Here is a 15,653-nt window from a genome sequence, read left to right on the forward strand (position 1 = left end):
TTCTGTGCTTCTTTTCCTGTCTTGTAGTCTGCGTCCTGTTATTGTCCGGAGTATTTATTTTTTCCAACATCGATTATGAAAATGATAGGTACTTTCATCACTCAATTTAGTGAGGAAAATAGGCGTTTGCATCACTAGTGAGGGAAATGGAGAAAGTAAACTCACTAGTGAGGAAAATTTATTTAACAATCTACTACATTAACAATCTACTACCTACTTATTAATATCAAAAATTTAAAACACTGTTACATATTTGCATTAATTGAAACTCCAGATCCGGAAGATTCAAAAAATAGGGGAGTAAAATAATTATAAAGACATTTTAAAATTGAAACTCATTTTCATAAGCGATGTTGGAAAAAATAGTATACACAATTCGTGATCAAAGTGCGATTTTTCAACTCGCTGGCGCTCGAGAGTATATCATGTATTGCCCATTGAAAAATCAGGCACTTTCATCACTTATAGTGTAATATACTATTGTTAGTTCGTAATCATCTCTTGGATACTGATGTTTCTGCACTTGTTTCGGCCTCGCATTCATTGCCTGTCTAATGCATGTTTTATAAATTATCATCTTACAGTCTATACTCGTACTAAGATGTTTATTCTTCCATATAAATGCTTTATTTGCCATCCGGGCTTTTGGAAAAGAGAAAGTGTATTTTGGGTTGCATATAACGAAATTTTCATCGGAAGTCTCTCGTGAATAACCTGTATACATCCTCTCATCTTTTTTTTTTCTTTTAACTTACCTACTCTTATTTATCATAATGTTCTTCTTCTGCTTCCAGTTTTCTATTTTTTCCAGCACCATCTTATCTTTATTTATTTTAAATGCTTCCTTTACATTCGCTTTCATCCCTATCTCCCTTTCTAACCATTCTTCCACCCCCCTCTATATTTCCCCCTATTCCAGTTATTACAATATTATTCTTCCTCTCCTTCTTTTCTCTTTGTTCCATCTTTTCCTCTATCATTTTCATCCGTGTCATCCAATCTGCCTTCTCCGCCTACCCTTTTTTTTCTCTTCCTCTCATCTCCTATCTCACTGCCGCTAATTCTTTCCTTAGCTCCCCATTCTTCTCTCTCACTGCCGCTAATACTTTTCTTAGTACTTTGATCTCCTCTCTTATCTCTCTAATCATGGTTTTCATTTCCTTATCCATTTCCTTGCTTTGTTTTTCTTCTTCGCTTCTACTAAAGATTTGCTTACCCGCCGATGGAACGATTTTAATCTATACAGGGTGTCTTAAAATTATCGTATTTCGAGTTCGGGGCTTAGTAGGGGATAGAGTGGTATATAAGGGAAAGTAGGCTCGATCCTGGTTCCTAGGGGAGTTTTTGAGAGTTACATTTTCTGTTGGCAGCATCTACTGTTTACTATCAAGCTTCAAATATCTGTCAGTTCGGTCAAGCGCCAAATTCAAAACAGAAAATTTTCTTAAAATGGTTGGTTGCACGGCACCTTATTGTTCTGCCAGATCAGAAAGAGGTATTAAAATGTTTCGGTTCCCAAACGATGCGTCACGCAGACAATTGTGGATCCAAAATATTGGGAAACCATTGAATTGGCAGCCTAGTTGCCACAGACTTTGTGAAGTAAATGCAAGCAAATCTAAATAGTTAACATAAAATTTACATTTTATTTTCACTCTTGAAATATTTTAACAATGAGCAATTTAATTTAAATGCAAATAATGACAAAGTTTTAAGAAATAAAAAATAAATAAAACAACCTCCAAATTTGAATGCACCTTCAACATCATCACTTACACTCCCTACTTGTTCCTCCACCTACACTGAACATAATTCTTCTCTAGCAAATGAAAATATTCTTCACTACATTGCAGACTCAATAGTCAACTCCCTACCTAAAAAGAGCATATGTACTAAATGTGCTAATTAGCTTAATTCTGAGGGCAACAATTACTGTGACGACAATGTTCAGATATATAGTTCAAAGCGAAATTTTGGAGGTTTACATTTTCCAAGTAGCTGCTTTTTTACACTTATTCGAATATGTGAAGAAACATTTACCTAATCGCCATACAAAAGTTTTCCTTTCCAATCAGCTTACAGAGACAACATACACTTCTATAGTATTGTCTATGTCTTCCCACATCATAATTCCAGCTTGCTGTAAACTTGCACACCTCATTATAAAAAAATTTCTAATCATTCGCTCAACATCACTAGCAAATCACATTACGGAAAATTTACAGCACAAATGGCAAAGTTTTTCCACAAGTTGTAAGTTTGTAGTTGAACACTGTAATTGAACTTATTTTCTTCCATAATTGTGTTTATTTTGCACCTACTCTTGAAATGTCACCTGTCATATCCACAGAACAGTCATATGATCATATCATAGTCATATCTAACAATTTTGACAATAACAGTGCAGCCAATCAACAATCGACAAACGCCCCTAGGAACCAGGATAGAGTCTACTCTCTTTAATACCGAGTGACTATAAATGATTGAAAGAAAATAGTGGATTGGCAACACTGATGCAGTTGGTAGTGCAAGTCTTCTCGTGCATCATCTGTCAGTCATTTCTATTTAGGTTAGGTTAAGTCACGAAGTACATTGTCGATTTAGACTTTTTTGACGTTTGTTTGAATTTTAAAAATTACGTGTGTCATGCCAATGATGTTGCCAACTAAAGATTTCAAATGTGTTACCAACATAACAAAATAATTTTCAATCATTTATAGTCACTCGGTATATCGTGTGTTCCACAAAAAACTCACTCGCAGCAAGCCATGACAAAAGTGAAGTATGTCTTAGTACCAGATGTGAAATGAACTACTAAAGTAAATTTATAGGTTACCTGTCGCTCACAATATGATGAAAATTTGTAAGTAACAAATGAACTACTTCCAGTGATCCTAAAATCGACATGACCAGTCTATCTATCTCTATAGTCATGGCTTACTGCGAGTGAGTTTTTATTGGAACACACGATACTAATTTTAGTAGGGGACATTCTGTTGACCAAGTAAAAATGTTAAAAAAAAAATTGCCGTCACTTTGAAAAAAATATTAAAGTTGCCACTATTTGTTCAAAAGTACCTGATTAATATTTTAGCTACAGCTGGTTTCAAAAAAATCGGGAAATGAAAATTTTCCAAATGTACTATGGCGGCCAAAAAATTTTGGCCGTCATTGTCTGTCAATTCAAAAAAAAAATTTGTAATCCGTACTTTATTGTCATCATGATTACCGTCTTGATTATTAACGTTATTTTTTGGGTGGTAAATTTCAAAACTCAAAATTATTTTGTCATTTCTACTACACAGAACGTTTACCTCAGGTTATCTATGTACGATTGCTCTAATTTTGTTTATTCATGTCGGATTTTTGGAATATCTGAGCTTCAAACAGTTTAAATTGATTGTCAAAATGACAAGAATCGAAAGTGGGGTTACGATTCCTAAAGGTTTATTTACACTTTACTTGAATGTCAAGAAAGTGACGGCCAAAATTTTTTGGCCGCCATAGTAAATTTGACAACTTGACAATTAATTGAGTTGACAACACCTATCAAAAATGTCATAAAATTATTTTTACATCATTGCCATAAAATTCAGATCGACTTTTGAAATGCCTCACTTAAGCGACATAGATAAAGCTAGGGTAGTTTCTCACCTAGAAAACGGTATACCAATTTAGCGGCAGAATTTGGTGTGGGAAAAAGCAGTATTTATAGAATTAAAAATAAATGGAAAATTGAGAGAAGTGTAAGACGAAAAGCAGGTTCAGGTCGCCCTAAAGCCTCAAATGAACAGCAAGATGAGGAATTATTAAACTTTTTAAGAGAAAGGCCTAGGTCAAATACTGTAGAAGCAATCCATCAAACTAATTTTCCAGCTTCTCGAAGCACTGCATGTCGTCGAATTCGTTCATCTGAATTGGGCAACTATTGGGCAGTTAAGAAACCATTTCTGACGAATCTTCATAAAGAGCAAAGAGTAGGATTTGCTCTTGAGTTCCTACAAGAAGAAAATTTCTGGTGATGCAGTAGTATTCTCTGATGAAAAAACGTTTAAATCACATAAAGACGGCAGAGTACAAGTATATATACCAAGAAATAGACGTTTCGAAGAAAGCTATACGCAGCAGGTCAATCCTAACCGTTTTTCTGTTAATGTTTGGGGTTGTATCAGTGTCCGAGGTCCAGGAGTGTTGTGTGTTGTGGAGCAAAGACTGAATGCAAACGTTTATATCAACATTCTTGAACAAATTATGCTACCATTTGTTGCCCAAGCCTTTCTGGACAATTTTACATTTCAACAGGACAATTGTCCAATACATACGTCAGCAATAGCACAAAACTGGTTCAGAGATAACGATAGTAATGTCTTGCCGTGGCCTTCTAGAAGCCCAGATATCAACCCAATAGAAAATATATGGGGCATAATGATGAATAGTATGCGGCGAAGAAATATTCGTCCCCAAAACAGGCAGGACCTTATAAATGCCATAAATGTAGAATGGCACAATTTGACGCCAGAATTTTGTCAGTACTTAATTTCGTCCATGCCTAGACGATTAAATTCCGTGATAGAGAAGAACGGGGCTGCAATTAAGTATTAAGTTGTTGTGTTCTTTAAATGAATAAAAATAATTGTATTTATAGTACCTTCGTTGGTACTAGGTACTGTTCTTCGTTATTTCTATTGTTGTTATTCTGCTTTATTCCTACAAGGTTTGCTTGGTGAATTTAAGTTCTTTAAAGTTTTCTTCTGAATCTGTTACCAAAATGAAATCTAACCTATTTATTTATAAACTGACGTAACTTCAAATGATCCTAACCTATTTTTAAGAAACCATTTTCACACTATCAAAAAGCTGGAAAAAACGTTGTCATTTTGATTTGACATTTCCCGATTTTTTTGCAACCAGCTGTATGTTGTACTATTGCGGGCAAAAAAAGTGGGACATCAATGTCATTGTCTTGACTTTTAATGTGAAATAATCCTTACCTGATTCTAACCCTACTTTGAATTGATTGACGTTGTCATTAAGTATTGTAGGTTGTAGGGAATGATTGTAAGTAAGCACAGGTAGTGAATATTTATTTAATGCAAAGTTCCAATCAAAATCTACCTTTATCAAAAGAAGAGAGCATTTGGAAAAGGAAAATAGAAGTATAAAATAATTTTTTAAACTGTCAGCTGGAATAGTGTCAAAAAAAATGACAATAAAGCTTGAACTACATCGAATTTTTCAAAACTGACAGAAATTTGATGTCCCACTTTTTTTGCCCGCAATAGTACAGTGGGGAGCACGGAATTTTGCACACCAATTTGTATGTCATTAAAAAAAACTATCTAGTCTAAGCTTTATTGTCATTATAATCAATCATGATATATGTGATCATGACTGATGTTTCACCTAAACTGTCACGAAACTGCCGCCAGTATCTCATTTTAATAAAATTATGCCAGTGAAATGTCCAATGTGTGCGAAATTCCGTGCTCGCCACTGTACTTCCCTTCTGAACAAAAATTGGAAAAATAAAACTTATTTTTTCCAGATAAAGGTGTTTTTTCAAGAAATATCTTTTCATTTATATTTTAATATTTTACATAATCATCCTCACCATATTTCAAAATGAATGTCAACCGTTTATATTTTTTATTTGAAGAAAACATGATGAAAAGTTTGAACCTTCAGACCCATGTATCTTTGTAAAGCCCCCCCCCCCTATATTTTTTATTTTATTTTTTCAAGATTCTTAAGATTTTTCCCTACAAGACCCCCGACTTGGAATACGTTAATTTTGCGACACCCTGTATAACTACATTTAATAAAGAAACAAAACAAGGAGGTAACAAAAAACAAACGAAAGTGAAACTTTTTTATTAATGAAGCCCAATTTCGGGAAAAAACATTAGGTACTGCAAAACATACTGTCATACTGATTGGTAAAAAACAAAGAATGAAAAGTGCAATACGAAGGGAATACAAACATTAAGTTTTTACGATTCCCGTTTAAAAGGTTTTCAGATTTATAAAATTGCATTCAACGTGAACGGTACGTCAAAATAAAGGGGGGAGAAATGGAAATTCAATTTTGCAAATTCCAAGAAATTTTATGTAGAAACATTGTAATTGATGAGTACTAAGTATTACCAGTTAAAATAAATGCACTTTTTTCTGTTACACCCTGTACGTAGATAGTTGAACATGACATATGCATTATGACAGGTGGTCGGATAGTCAGAGGAGAGGTGATTAAAAGAGGGTTCAAATTTTTATTTTTTTTATTAAAAAACTAATCATTGGTACAAAGGTATGACCTATTTACATAAAACATCCATGTGGAAAATTATAATTATCTTTGTCAAACATTATAAATACAATAAATATAGCTACTATATACAAGTTTTAAAAACCAAGTTGAAGTACACACTATATGGCAGTAAAAAGCAGAGATAATAAATAATATTTACACGACATTATGAAAGTGTGCGTTTAAAAATTTACAAATCGAGTTTTCCTAACACTCAACTAATCTAACAATTTAAATGAACTAGTCTTTTCTTTGGTTCATACTGGCAAATTTGAATAAAGTAAAGAAAACCGTTTCTTACTTGTTGAAATTTGAAAATTTCAGTCTTCCAATCGAAACAACTTCCAACGTGAAACTAAATACAGATATCGAATAGCATGGCAATATACTGGTTAACATGGTGATTCACGATAGAAGGATAAATTCTCATAAATATTACAACATGAAAATTCAACAGTTCTCCCTTTGTTTCACTTTCATTTCACTTTGGGAAACAGCGATCCACTCGTTCCTCGAACTGTCAAACCAGGTCAGACCCAAATTATATCTGCCGTTCAAATTTGCATGCTGACAGTGCGAGAACCACCAACCGCCTTCATAATTGCTGGCGCAATGAGTATTGGAAATATCCCTGTCATTATCCACCGTAGAAAATTCCATGTGATTCTGGTAGTCCAAAGCGTCGCTCGCGTTTCCGCTGTAGTTGTTAACCACCAGCTTGAAGCCCATGCTGTAGTCGGCAACGCTGAACTCGTCGTACGTCGCTTGCCAATATTTCCCGTAAATATCCTTCATGTTGATTTGCAACTTGGTACAATTCTTCTTGGTCAGATAGTGAAGATTTCTGTTCCCCAGCCAGTGTTCCCCGGTCGCAGATCCGAACCCGTTCGAGTACTCGTTCCAATTTCTGTTGAAATTGACCGAACCGTCGTATCTCTTCTGGATGGTGGTCCAGCCCTCCTTGCAGTACGCTAGGATGGGTTCACCGTCTCCTGGAGATATCAAGTAGATGCCGCTGGGCCCCGAGACTGCGCCACAATCGTGGGGCAACTTGTTCACGATGCTCTTGTACTCCTTTTCGAATGATTTCAGTTCCTGGACCAGATGAATGGTCGATTTCGTCGCATTCATATCCATAGTGGATGACTCAGTCTGGAACAAATGTAAACATTGTAGCTAGTCGGTTTAGAAACACAATGGAATATCATTTCTAATAGCCGAGTAAAATGCCAAGCAAAATGAATTCTTGCTCGTATCAGTAGAGATTGGTATAATTAAATATTTGCAAAGTTGTCGGCTGACAATTTCAGGTTTATATAAAGCGTTTTCTCTGTGGCTCGGCTCGTAGTCGCGAGCTTTCATTGACTGTTCACAATAACTCCTCTCATATTCACATGGGAAGTGCTATATGTATAACAATACACAAAGGAGGGAGTTTAATTGAAAATTTAATGAAATGTCAACTAAATGGAATGGTAAAACATTCAAAAGCAAATCTTTGGTTAATAAAAGTTGAGTAAAACTGAAAGCAATATCAATCGGAAGGACTTTTAATGGTCTTTTCAGGCGTTACTTCGCTGTGTGAATGGGAGGCAGTACATGTTGTTCGTGACTCGATTTCCCCACGGTCAGGGCCGGCTCTAGCTCAGAAATGGCCACAATCAAAGAAGTAAATTCGTAATTAAAAAATCAACCACGCAACTTTATTTCAAACTGCCTCTCGAAACTACTGTTTTTTTCTTCAGTTTGGAGTCACCAAACGAAATCAGTTAAATTCAGTCAGTTTGGAATATTATTGAAAAGATAAAATATTTATTGCCTGAAATATTTGAACTATTAAAATTTCATAACTATTTTATAGCTACTTTAATTCTGAATTTGGATTTATTAAATTAAAAATAAATCACTGCAATAGTTTATATTTTTGTTAATCAATGATTAGGAGAATGATAAAAAAAGAGCAGGAAAATCTTTGTACGGAAAAAAATTCACTTCGATTTTTTCGTTGTATCATAATGTTGGAGATAAAAAAAACATAATCTACTGGAGAAAATAATTATTTTAAAGGTTGTGAGATTAAAAGAAAAACAAAAGAAATCTTAATTTGTTTCAACATGAAATTGTGAATAATTCTACTCATTTATTTTTGCCTTTCGAAGATTGTTAAAACATTTTAATGGGTCTGTATGTTCAAAAAACTTTTTGATTCTTCGGGCACATATCCCTAGGCCGACCCTGTCGTTCTGTCGCAACCGAGTGCAGCACAACGGACTGCAGTAGATTAATTTTTATACAAATCACTTCCTAAAACGACTCCAAGAATTGAAAATCTTTATTTGTAGACTTGGCTGCAAATTGAAAAGTCGATGGCCTTCATTCGGAAGAATTTAAGCTTCCGTAACCCGTATCGACATCTCCATTTAGGATTTAGGAGACGCGGCACTCGATATTAACGACACGTCATTAGTTTTTTCGCTTGTTGTTCCCTCCACACAACAAAAGTGTGTGGCGCATTTGAGAACGGGACTGACAAAAAAGCAAACGTCGATTAAAAATTTAAGGAGTTATATTTGTCCCGAAAGTTATGACTAATCCCTTTATTCATGCCGACGAAAGTACAGCGCGTGTATTTTTCAGCACGTGACACAATTACGAATTTAAAAAGTTTTATTAAGACGTGGAAGCTTCTCTGGATTTTCGGGGAGGCACTCAGAACTTCGCAACTAGAAGAATTCAATACCAACCTTAAGAATATGGTCATGCAACTTGGATGTCTGCATGCTGGCCGATTTCGTCAAGCTGTCTACTTGCTCCTCCGTTTTCTTCAACCGTCCCCTATCCGTGTCGGTTTTATCTTGCAAATTGGACACACTAACCCCGATGGCTTTCACCGATTTCCTGGTATTTGTTTGATCTTCCCTTAACAAAGATATTTGCGAGACGGCGTCCGCAATCTGAATTTCCAATTTCGAGATCTCCTTGCGGAACTCCGGAAAACTCACATCCACCTTGTTCTCGATACTCTCCACATTCTCGAGCAGCTCCAGCATCGACATGTGCAACTTGTCGAAATTGGACATTTGTTTGGTCAGATTTGCGATGGATTCGGTGTTGGATTGTTGCTGCCGGGCGAAGTCGCTCCTTCCCACCTCCTTAACTTTCTCCATGCGGATGTAGTCCTGGATGTCGTTGCCGTTGATACGGTCGTACTCTTGGTCGCCCGCTTCTTTGTTCTGCACATACTTCTGCAGCAGTTCCAGCTCTTCTTCCACCTTGAGGAAACGCGTCTTGAGCCGCTCGTTGTCGCGGTGCAGAGATTTCGACGCTTTTTCCAAATCGACAACGTGCTTCTTCAGGAGGCGCTGGTGGCGTGAGGGGTGGGCCACCGGTTGTTCGGACGACGGCTCCATTGTCATCTTCTTTTCGTTCAAAATTTGCCAATTGTGATTCCACTCCAGCTGGGCGGCTTTCAGCTGCAACAATAGAGACACATTATACAGGCGCATTCCAGAAACGTGACCCCTAAATAGTGACGGCCGTAATGACAAATTATCCATTATTGAAACCTCCGAAGGGTAGTATTTAGACCACCCGAAAATGACAGAAGATGTCATTTTCAGGTAGAGTTTTAAATAAAAGAATCACGGGAAAAATTCTTAACGTTTTATTCTAAAAATTAAACCCTTTCGCGTTAAGATAAAAGACACAACAAATTTTAATTAAGAATCATTTCTTCCCTCGTAGTATGGATTGGCTGCCTCTTCTGGATTTGTAAAATTGACATTTGACAGCTCACGGTTGTCACTTTGAAGTTGTCATTGTTCATAATTTTTCAAAGTGTTAATTAAGGTTTTCTGAGTTAGCTGGAGGACAGCAAAAGAGGTTTTTTTCAAAACAATGTTATGCAGGACATTAGTTACTGCAGTAAGTATTAAATATTTTGTTAACATCACCTAAACAAACACTTTCTTACTTTTGCAACAATGAAGATGGTTTATTCCCTGACGATCCATTTATTGTAATGTCTTATTATTGCATTTCAACAATCATGAGTGGACTTATTTATTCAATGTTGACTAACAAGAATTTTGTAAATTTTCTAAACTAGGAAACATCTTAGGTGGCGCATATTAAAGATGGAAGTCTAAATAAAGGAAAATCGACTGAAAGGCTTCCACAATTTGAGGAAGCATTTTGCAATATTTGGATATTTAAAGGAAAAAATGTTTAAATAAAACATAATTATTACACCTTACTGTCTCAATCTTATTCGGGCAAGGTAGCAAAATATTTTTGAAATAGCAGTGAAGATCTTTTCTTTGAAAACAATATATTTGTTTTTGTGCTGTGTTGTTATTTTTATCATTTTCAGTAAAATTGTAATCAATTTAACAAATCAAATTATTGTGTGGTGATTTTATTTTAAATGTTTATGACAATTCTTTTATTTTTAAATAACGTTGCCTTGGCCCCTTGTTGTTAGGCAACCAAGTATTCACACAATTTATGCAGAATGGTACAGTTATGTATGCATCGTAGATGTATGCAATTCACACCTAACTACCATGCAAGAAACATTTATGACAACTCTACACACATCACTACCCCTTGGGGATTAGTTTTATTTAATGAAAAATTGGAGCGATGTGAGCAGAAATCTGGAGTATTTTTGGTGCCAATTATCTTAATTTGGAGGGTGGGTTTTCGTGCTCAACCCTGCTATAAAATAGTTATTTATTTAACGAGTTCGTGTGTAATTTTGGCTTTTTTTGGCATGAGTGGACCAGTTTAAAACTCGAGTGAAACGAGAGTTTTAAAGGTCCACGAGTGCCAAAAAAGCCCAAATTACACAAGAACGAGTTGAATACAACGTTTTTTTGTTCGACGAGCCCCTTAAAGGCTCCAAATCGCTAAAAATCTTTAAAATTAGCTTGACGTTTCGTTTTGACAAGTTGTCAAATTTATCAAAATCCGTTCACACAGGCGAAAATTCTCAAATTCTGACAGTGTCGAACAAAAAACAAATTTACGACACTTTCGCAGGTATCGCTCTAATTACGAGACCAGGAGATATTCGTTTGGTCTCGGATTGCCGTCAGAATTTACAGTTTTTCTTCGTTGCAGCGGGGTGTATTACGCAAACAGTTCCAGATTAGTGGCCTTTGGTTAATTCCCGGTGTCTGCATACAATGGCCATCAAATAAAGAGAAAAAGAGAAGTACGACGGCGGTGTGATTGGCGAGGTGATGTATCATTTCCTGTGCGGTTTCATTCGAAAGCTGGGCGTCATTTTTCTTGCCACCTTTGACAGGTAAGCTGTTCATAAAAGTACATTTATTTTCGGGTCGTTTCGTGGTGGAAGACATAAACGTGAAGCCGTCGCAGTTCTTGGCCGGCAAAAAGCTCGTTCGTGATGGGGCAGCGCGAGCCGGAGTGTGCGACGAGTTTCGTTATAATTAATTAAAGCACATCTTAGCTTTGAATTTGACCTAAATAGGGATCGCGGCCTTTTAGGCGGGTCCGTCGCTAATTGGCTCACGTGTACGTAGAATTTTCCGGAGACTAACAAGGAAAATTCGTGAGGAGATCGATAAAGAGTGTATTTGTTTATGTAAATGGATGTTTGAGACGGTTATGTTAATTCGGGCGTAGGAATAAATAAATATTTCATGGTGGAGAAAGGAGACGGTAGTCGTTTTCAACGGATTATCCCGTGGCTAGTGGCAGGTGTTCTTCGGAGGCGCTCCAGCGTGTGTCCGATATTCAACGTGCTTCACCTGCCATTTCTGGCCAATGAGGACCGGCCGCCTAAAATGCCGACCTACCAACCGGGTCATTTTATTGTTATTATATCTTATATCAAATGAACTTTACATTCCGCCGACGAAATTGCTTCGATTTTTTCCAAAGAACGAGTCTGGAGGTGACGCAATTTATAACCGATCGAGTGGGGCTGTCGCGCTGTCTTTCGCCGAGTAAATAACGAATAACAAATCGCCCATTTCGGTCTAGTTCGAAATCGATGGCTAGACCTCGAGCGGACTTGCGTGCTTTTCGGCCGTCACCTGTTGTGGGCTATTAAGGTGCGGGGCCGGCTTAACGCAGTTATGCATAAATGATTTGTGCGGTCAAAGAAAATGCAAATTTTCGCCGGAACGTTACGTAAGGTGAACGGTTCCTTTTCGGGAGAGATGTTTCGGCATCTGGACGCGATAACCACCGACAACATCCTGCTCGACCGGCTCCGGGCCCGGAACCCGGAAACTGGCGTCGTCGTTTTCGTTTTTGCACGTGCACTTAATTCTACATCGGTGTGTTGCTCTCGCAATCCAATCGACGGCCAACACAAAAGGGACTGCGCCGCTCAAAAAATTCTTTGACTGAGAGAAATGTTGAATTTGAATTGCAAAGTGTACTCGGTTCGGTGTTAATAAATTATGTGATTTAGGCACATTCTCGGCTGTTCGTTCACCGCTTATGAAAGTTTAACATTAACATAACTACCGAAAAGTGATGAAAATGACCGGCCCAGGGTACAAAGGCGGTGCTGGCTCTGACACATTGACGCGCTTCCCATCGATGAACGATATTTCATTGTAATAAAATCTTTAATGCTACAGAGCGTAAACGGTTTGGAAAAATGTGTTATTTTTTAAAGAAATATTCTTTGATAATATCCATTTTTCCAACCCATTTTCGTTTTCGCGCAATGGCGGCATCGCCATCTTTAGGAACCCACTATTTTTTGCAGATTTATTTAGACTACTAAATTGTTATTTATGCCCATGTACAAAAAATAAATTCTTTTATACTTGCGAGTATATGACACCCACATGACTGAATTTCGACATTTCAATATCAGTAAAGTGATTTTGATATTTATTAAGTAGCCTGTGCGGTCTCCCAATCTCACCTCATCAAATTTTTTCTGAGGTCATATCAGTCAGCTACAATTGAACAACTGAAAGAAAAAATCCGGGAGAAAAAGGACAATCTAGTCCGAAACATGATTAAAGTAAGGCTTATTAAAGAACTTATTTTTTGTAGAAATTTTGGTGTAAAATTGAAATTTCAAGGCGACCTTGTTTTCATATTTTAAAATATGGGTTGCCGTTTTAAAAAAATGCCGATGACATTGCGTGGAAAAAATCAAATATTATCGGAAAATGTTTCTTCAAAAAAAATAAACAAAACTGATCTGTTTCAGTTGCATTTTTCAGTGTCATCGTCGTCTTTATTTCTTGTCTTTTGGTATAAAATTTGCTTACACCTCAAACTTTTCTGATATGTATTTTAAAATTACTGACATAACCTCAAACTTACAGATGTTCCGAAACGAAAGGTTTTAGAACTTTTAGGGAGGTACAGTCTTGTCTTTGAAGGAATTTTGACATTGACAATTGTTTAAAAAAGGAGTTTACATACACGCATTCAGTTATTTATTACTCTTAAAGGAAAAACATTCTAAATGTTTTACAAATACGTAAATAAATTCAATTAAGAGAGTTCAATTTTCGTAAGAAAAGGTCGACTTTATTTTTCAACAAAATATTGAAGATTGGTGCAACTCTTTAAGCAAGATCGCTATACTATTCCTCGTCGAATAGAGTTATGTATAGCGCCTATAAATCCAACTTTTCCTGTTGCAGAGTCAAAGAGTTAATGGGATATATAATCTTAATCGATGAGCAATAAATAGTATGTAATTAGTATTAGCAGCACTACCTACAGAGTATTAATTAGTATCATTTGAAGAGTCCCGACTGATTTTTGAAAAGAACAATAGGTAAGTAAAAGAATGTCTGAAAATGAGAAAAAACTTGTCATTGACTTTTAGCTTTGGGGAAGAGATGGAAAATCAAAACTCACATACAGCAGTAAATACACTTTGTGGGTAGAGTTCCTTTAATAGAAATAAAAAGAGAGCAATCCCTAATACATATTTTCTTTTTAGGAAGCTATTTAGGTAGATTTGACACTACTTCAGAGATGTTGTTGTGTCATATGTTTGCACCTTTCTGATAGCTTACTACAGAAAACAGAATATATTACAGAATCTGAAGAATGCCAATTAAATTTATTGTCGTGCGCAGTCCAAAATCTTTTAAAAATTCTTCATCTGCCACTCCTCTGTAAAAAAGCTTCACCAGTGAAGTGTCTTACACACATATTTTACGAATTAATAATTAATAATACATAATCAGTATACACCATTCCAATTATGATGATGTATAAAAAGAGTAACTGATTATTGTTTTTCAATTTGGGCAATGACCTACTAGTTGAAATTTTAATCACTTAGCGCTTTATAAAGTAAACAAAATGCATCCCATGCTAGGATGAAATATTTTCATTAATTCTCGCAACTGCACTTGTCAGGAAATTATCCTTTACGAGCTAAATCCGTGTCCTAATTCTCCAGCGATCATTAAAACGATTTTAATTTCGCGACGATTCTTTTAAAGTCGGATTTAGCAAATAAACGAGACATTTAATTATTGCAGTATGAAGGGGAGCCAGAACACGGACTTTATGGAAAACAAAGCTTCATTCTTTGGACAATTTTTATTGAGATAAAATTGTGTTTCCCTGGTTCAGAAGTGTAATGCGGACGAGAAAGTCTTCTGTTTCTAGTTTTGTGAATATTTTATGCATTCATCTTTTGGCGTATTAAGTTCACAAAGTGTAACAGGATTTGGCAACGACGAGACTTATTATTCGTTTACCAAGGGTCCGATAGCACTGTAAAGGAGGTGATTTACAACTGCGAAGTGCGAGCCTGCGTTAAAATTATGACCGTCTTGTTATGATTTATATTACACTATATGAGTGAGCAGTTAATAACAGACATTTGCTTTTTGTTTCCCAATTCTGCCGGGTTTTACGGCTTCCAAATTAAAACAACATAAAGAAAAATCTACGTTTATAAAGGGCGCACGTGAAAACAACGAACTCACATTATTGAAATGAATTTTAAATATCTCGTTAGGAAATGAAAATGAACGCTGACGAATACGCTTTTCCTCGTTTTTACTGCTAAAAGTTAAATATTAGACGGTGCCGGATGTTTTTGTTTTCTTTATAAATAATTACGCGACACTAATCTTGTAGACGTTCTGCAAGACACGAATGTGATCCGACGTTGAATTATTAAATATCGTACGAGAAAAATGTTTCGAAGTTTATCAAGAACGGTTTAAATTTTAACGAGTTTATAAAGTTCCGGAATAAGGAAAGAAAGGGGTGACAACTGAACAAATTGTATAATGAAAAATGTAACATAAAATTATCCAGTTTTTTGTATACTTACGATAATTGTTAGAAGTTAGTCGCACAAAAAACGTAATTC

The 15,653-nt window shown here is 36.1% G+C and overlaps 1 protein-coding gene and 2 long non-coding RNA genes across 4 annotated transcripts in view; 1 reads left to right on the forward strand and 2 right to left on the reverse strand.

The window, feature by feature from the left end:
- Window positions 1-1,626: 1,626 nt before the first annotated feature.
- On the reverse strand, window positions 1,627-2,359 carry LOC138141396 (uncharacterized). 2 transcript variants are annotated; one of them, XR_011163135.1, is made up of 2 exons: window positions 2,094-2,359; window positions 1,627-1,874 (listed from the first exon to the last, which is right to left on the reverse strand). It is a non-coding gene; the product is annotated as an uncharacterized lncRNA (long non-coding RNA). The 2 variants fall into 2 exon arrangements; XR_011163136.1 differs by having other exon boundaries at window positions 2,081-2,359.
- A 3,898-nt stretch (window positions 2,360-6,257) lies between these two features.
- Window positions 6,258-15,653, reverse strand: part of sca (scabrous) — a 30,905-nt gene continuing 21,509 nt past the window's right edge. Inside the window, exons 3-4 of the mRNA XM_069047506.1 lie at window positions 9,049-9,777; window positions 6,258-7,456 (exon numbers count right to left, since the gene is read on the reverse strand). Of these exons, the coding sequence (XP_068903607.1) occupies window positions 6,755-7,456; window positions 9,049-9,777 (1,431 nt within the window). The 3' untranslated portion in view covers window positions 6,258-6,754. The remainder of the gene's footprint in view (window positions 7,457-9,048; window positions 9,778-15,653) is intronic.
- Window positions 10,046-14,189, forward strand: LOC138130842 (uncharacterized). Its single transcript, XR_011159656.1, has 4 exons — window positions 10,046-10,228; window positions 11,429-11,615; window positions 13,954-14,090; window positions 14,142-14,189. It is a non-coding gene; the product is annotated as an uncharacterized lncRNA (long non-coding RNA).

The sequence above is a fragment of the Tenebrio molitor genome, chromosome 1 (assembly GCF_963966145.1).
Source record: "Tenebrio molitor chromosome 1, icTenMoli1.1, whole genome shotgun sequence".
Classification (NCBI taxonomy): Eukaryota; Metazoa; Arthropoda; class Insecta; order Coleoptera; family Tenebrionidae; genus Tenebrio; species Tenebrio molitor.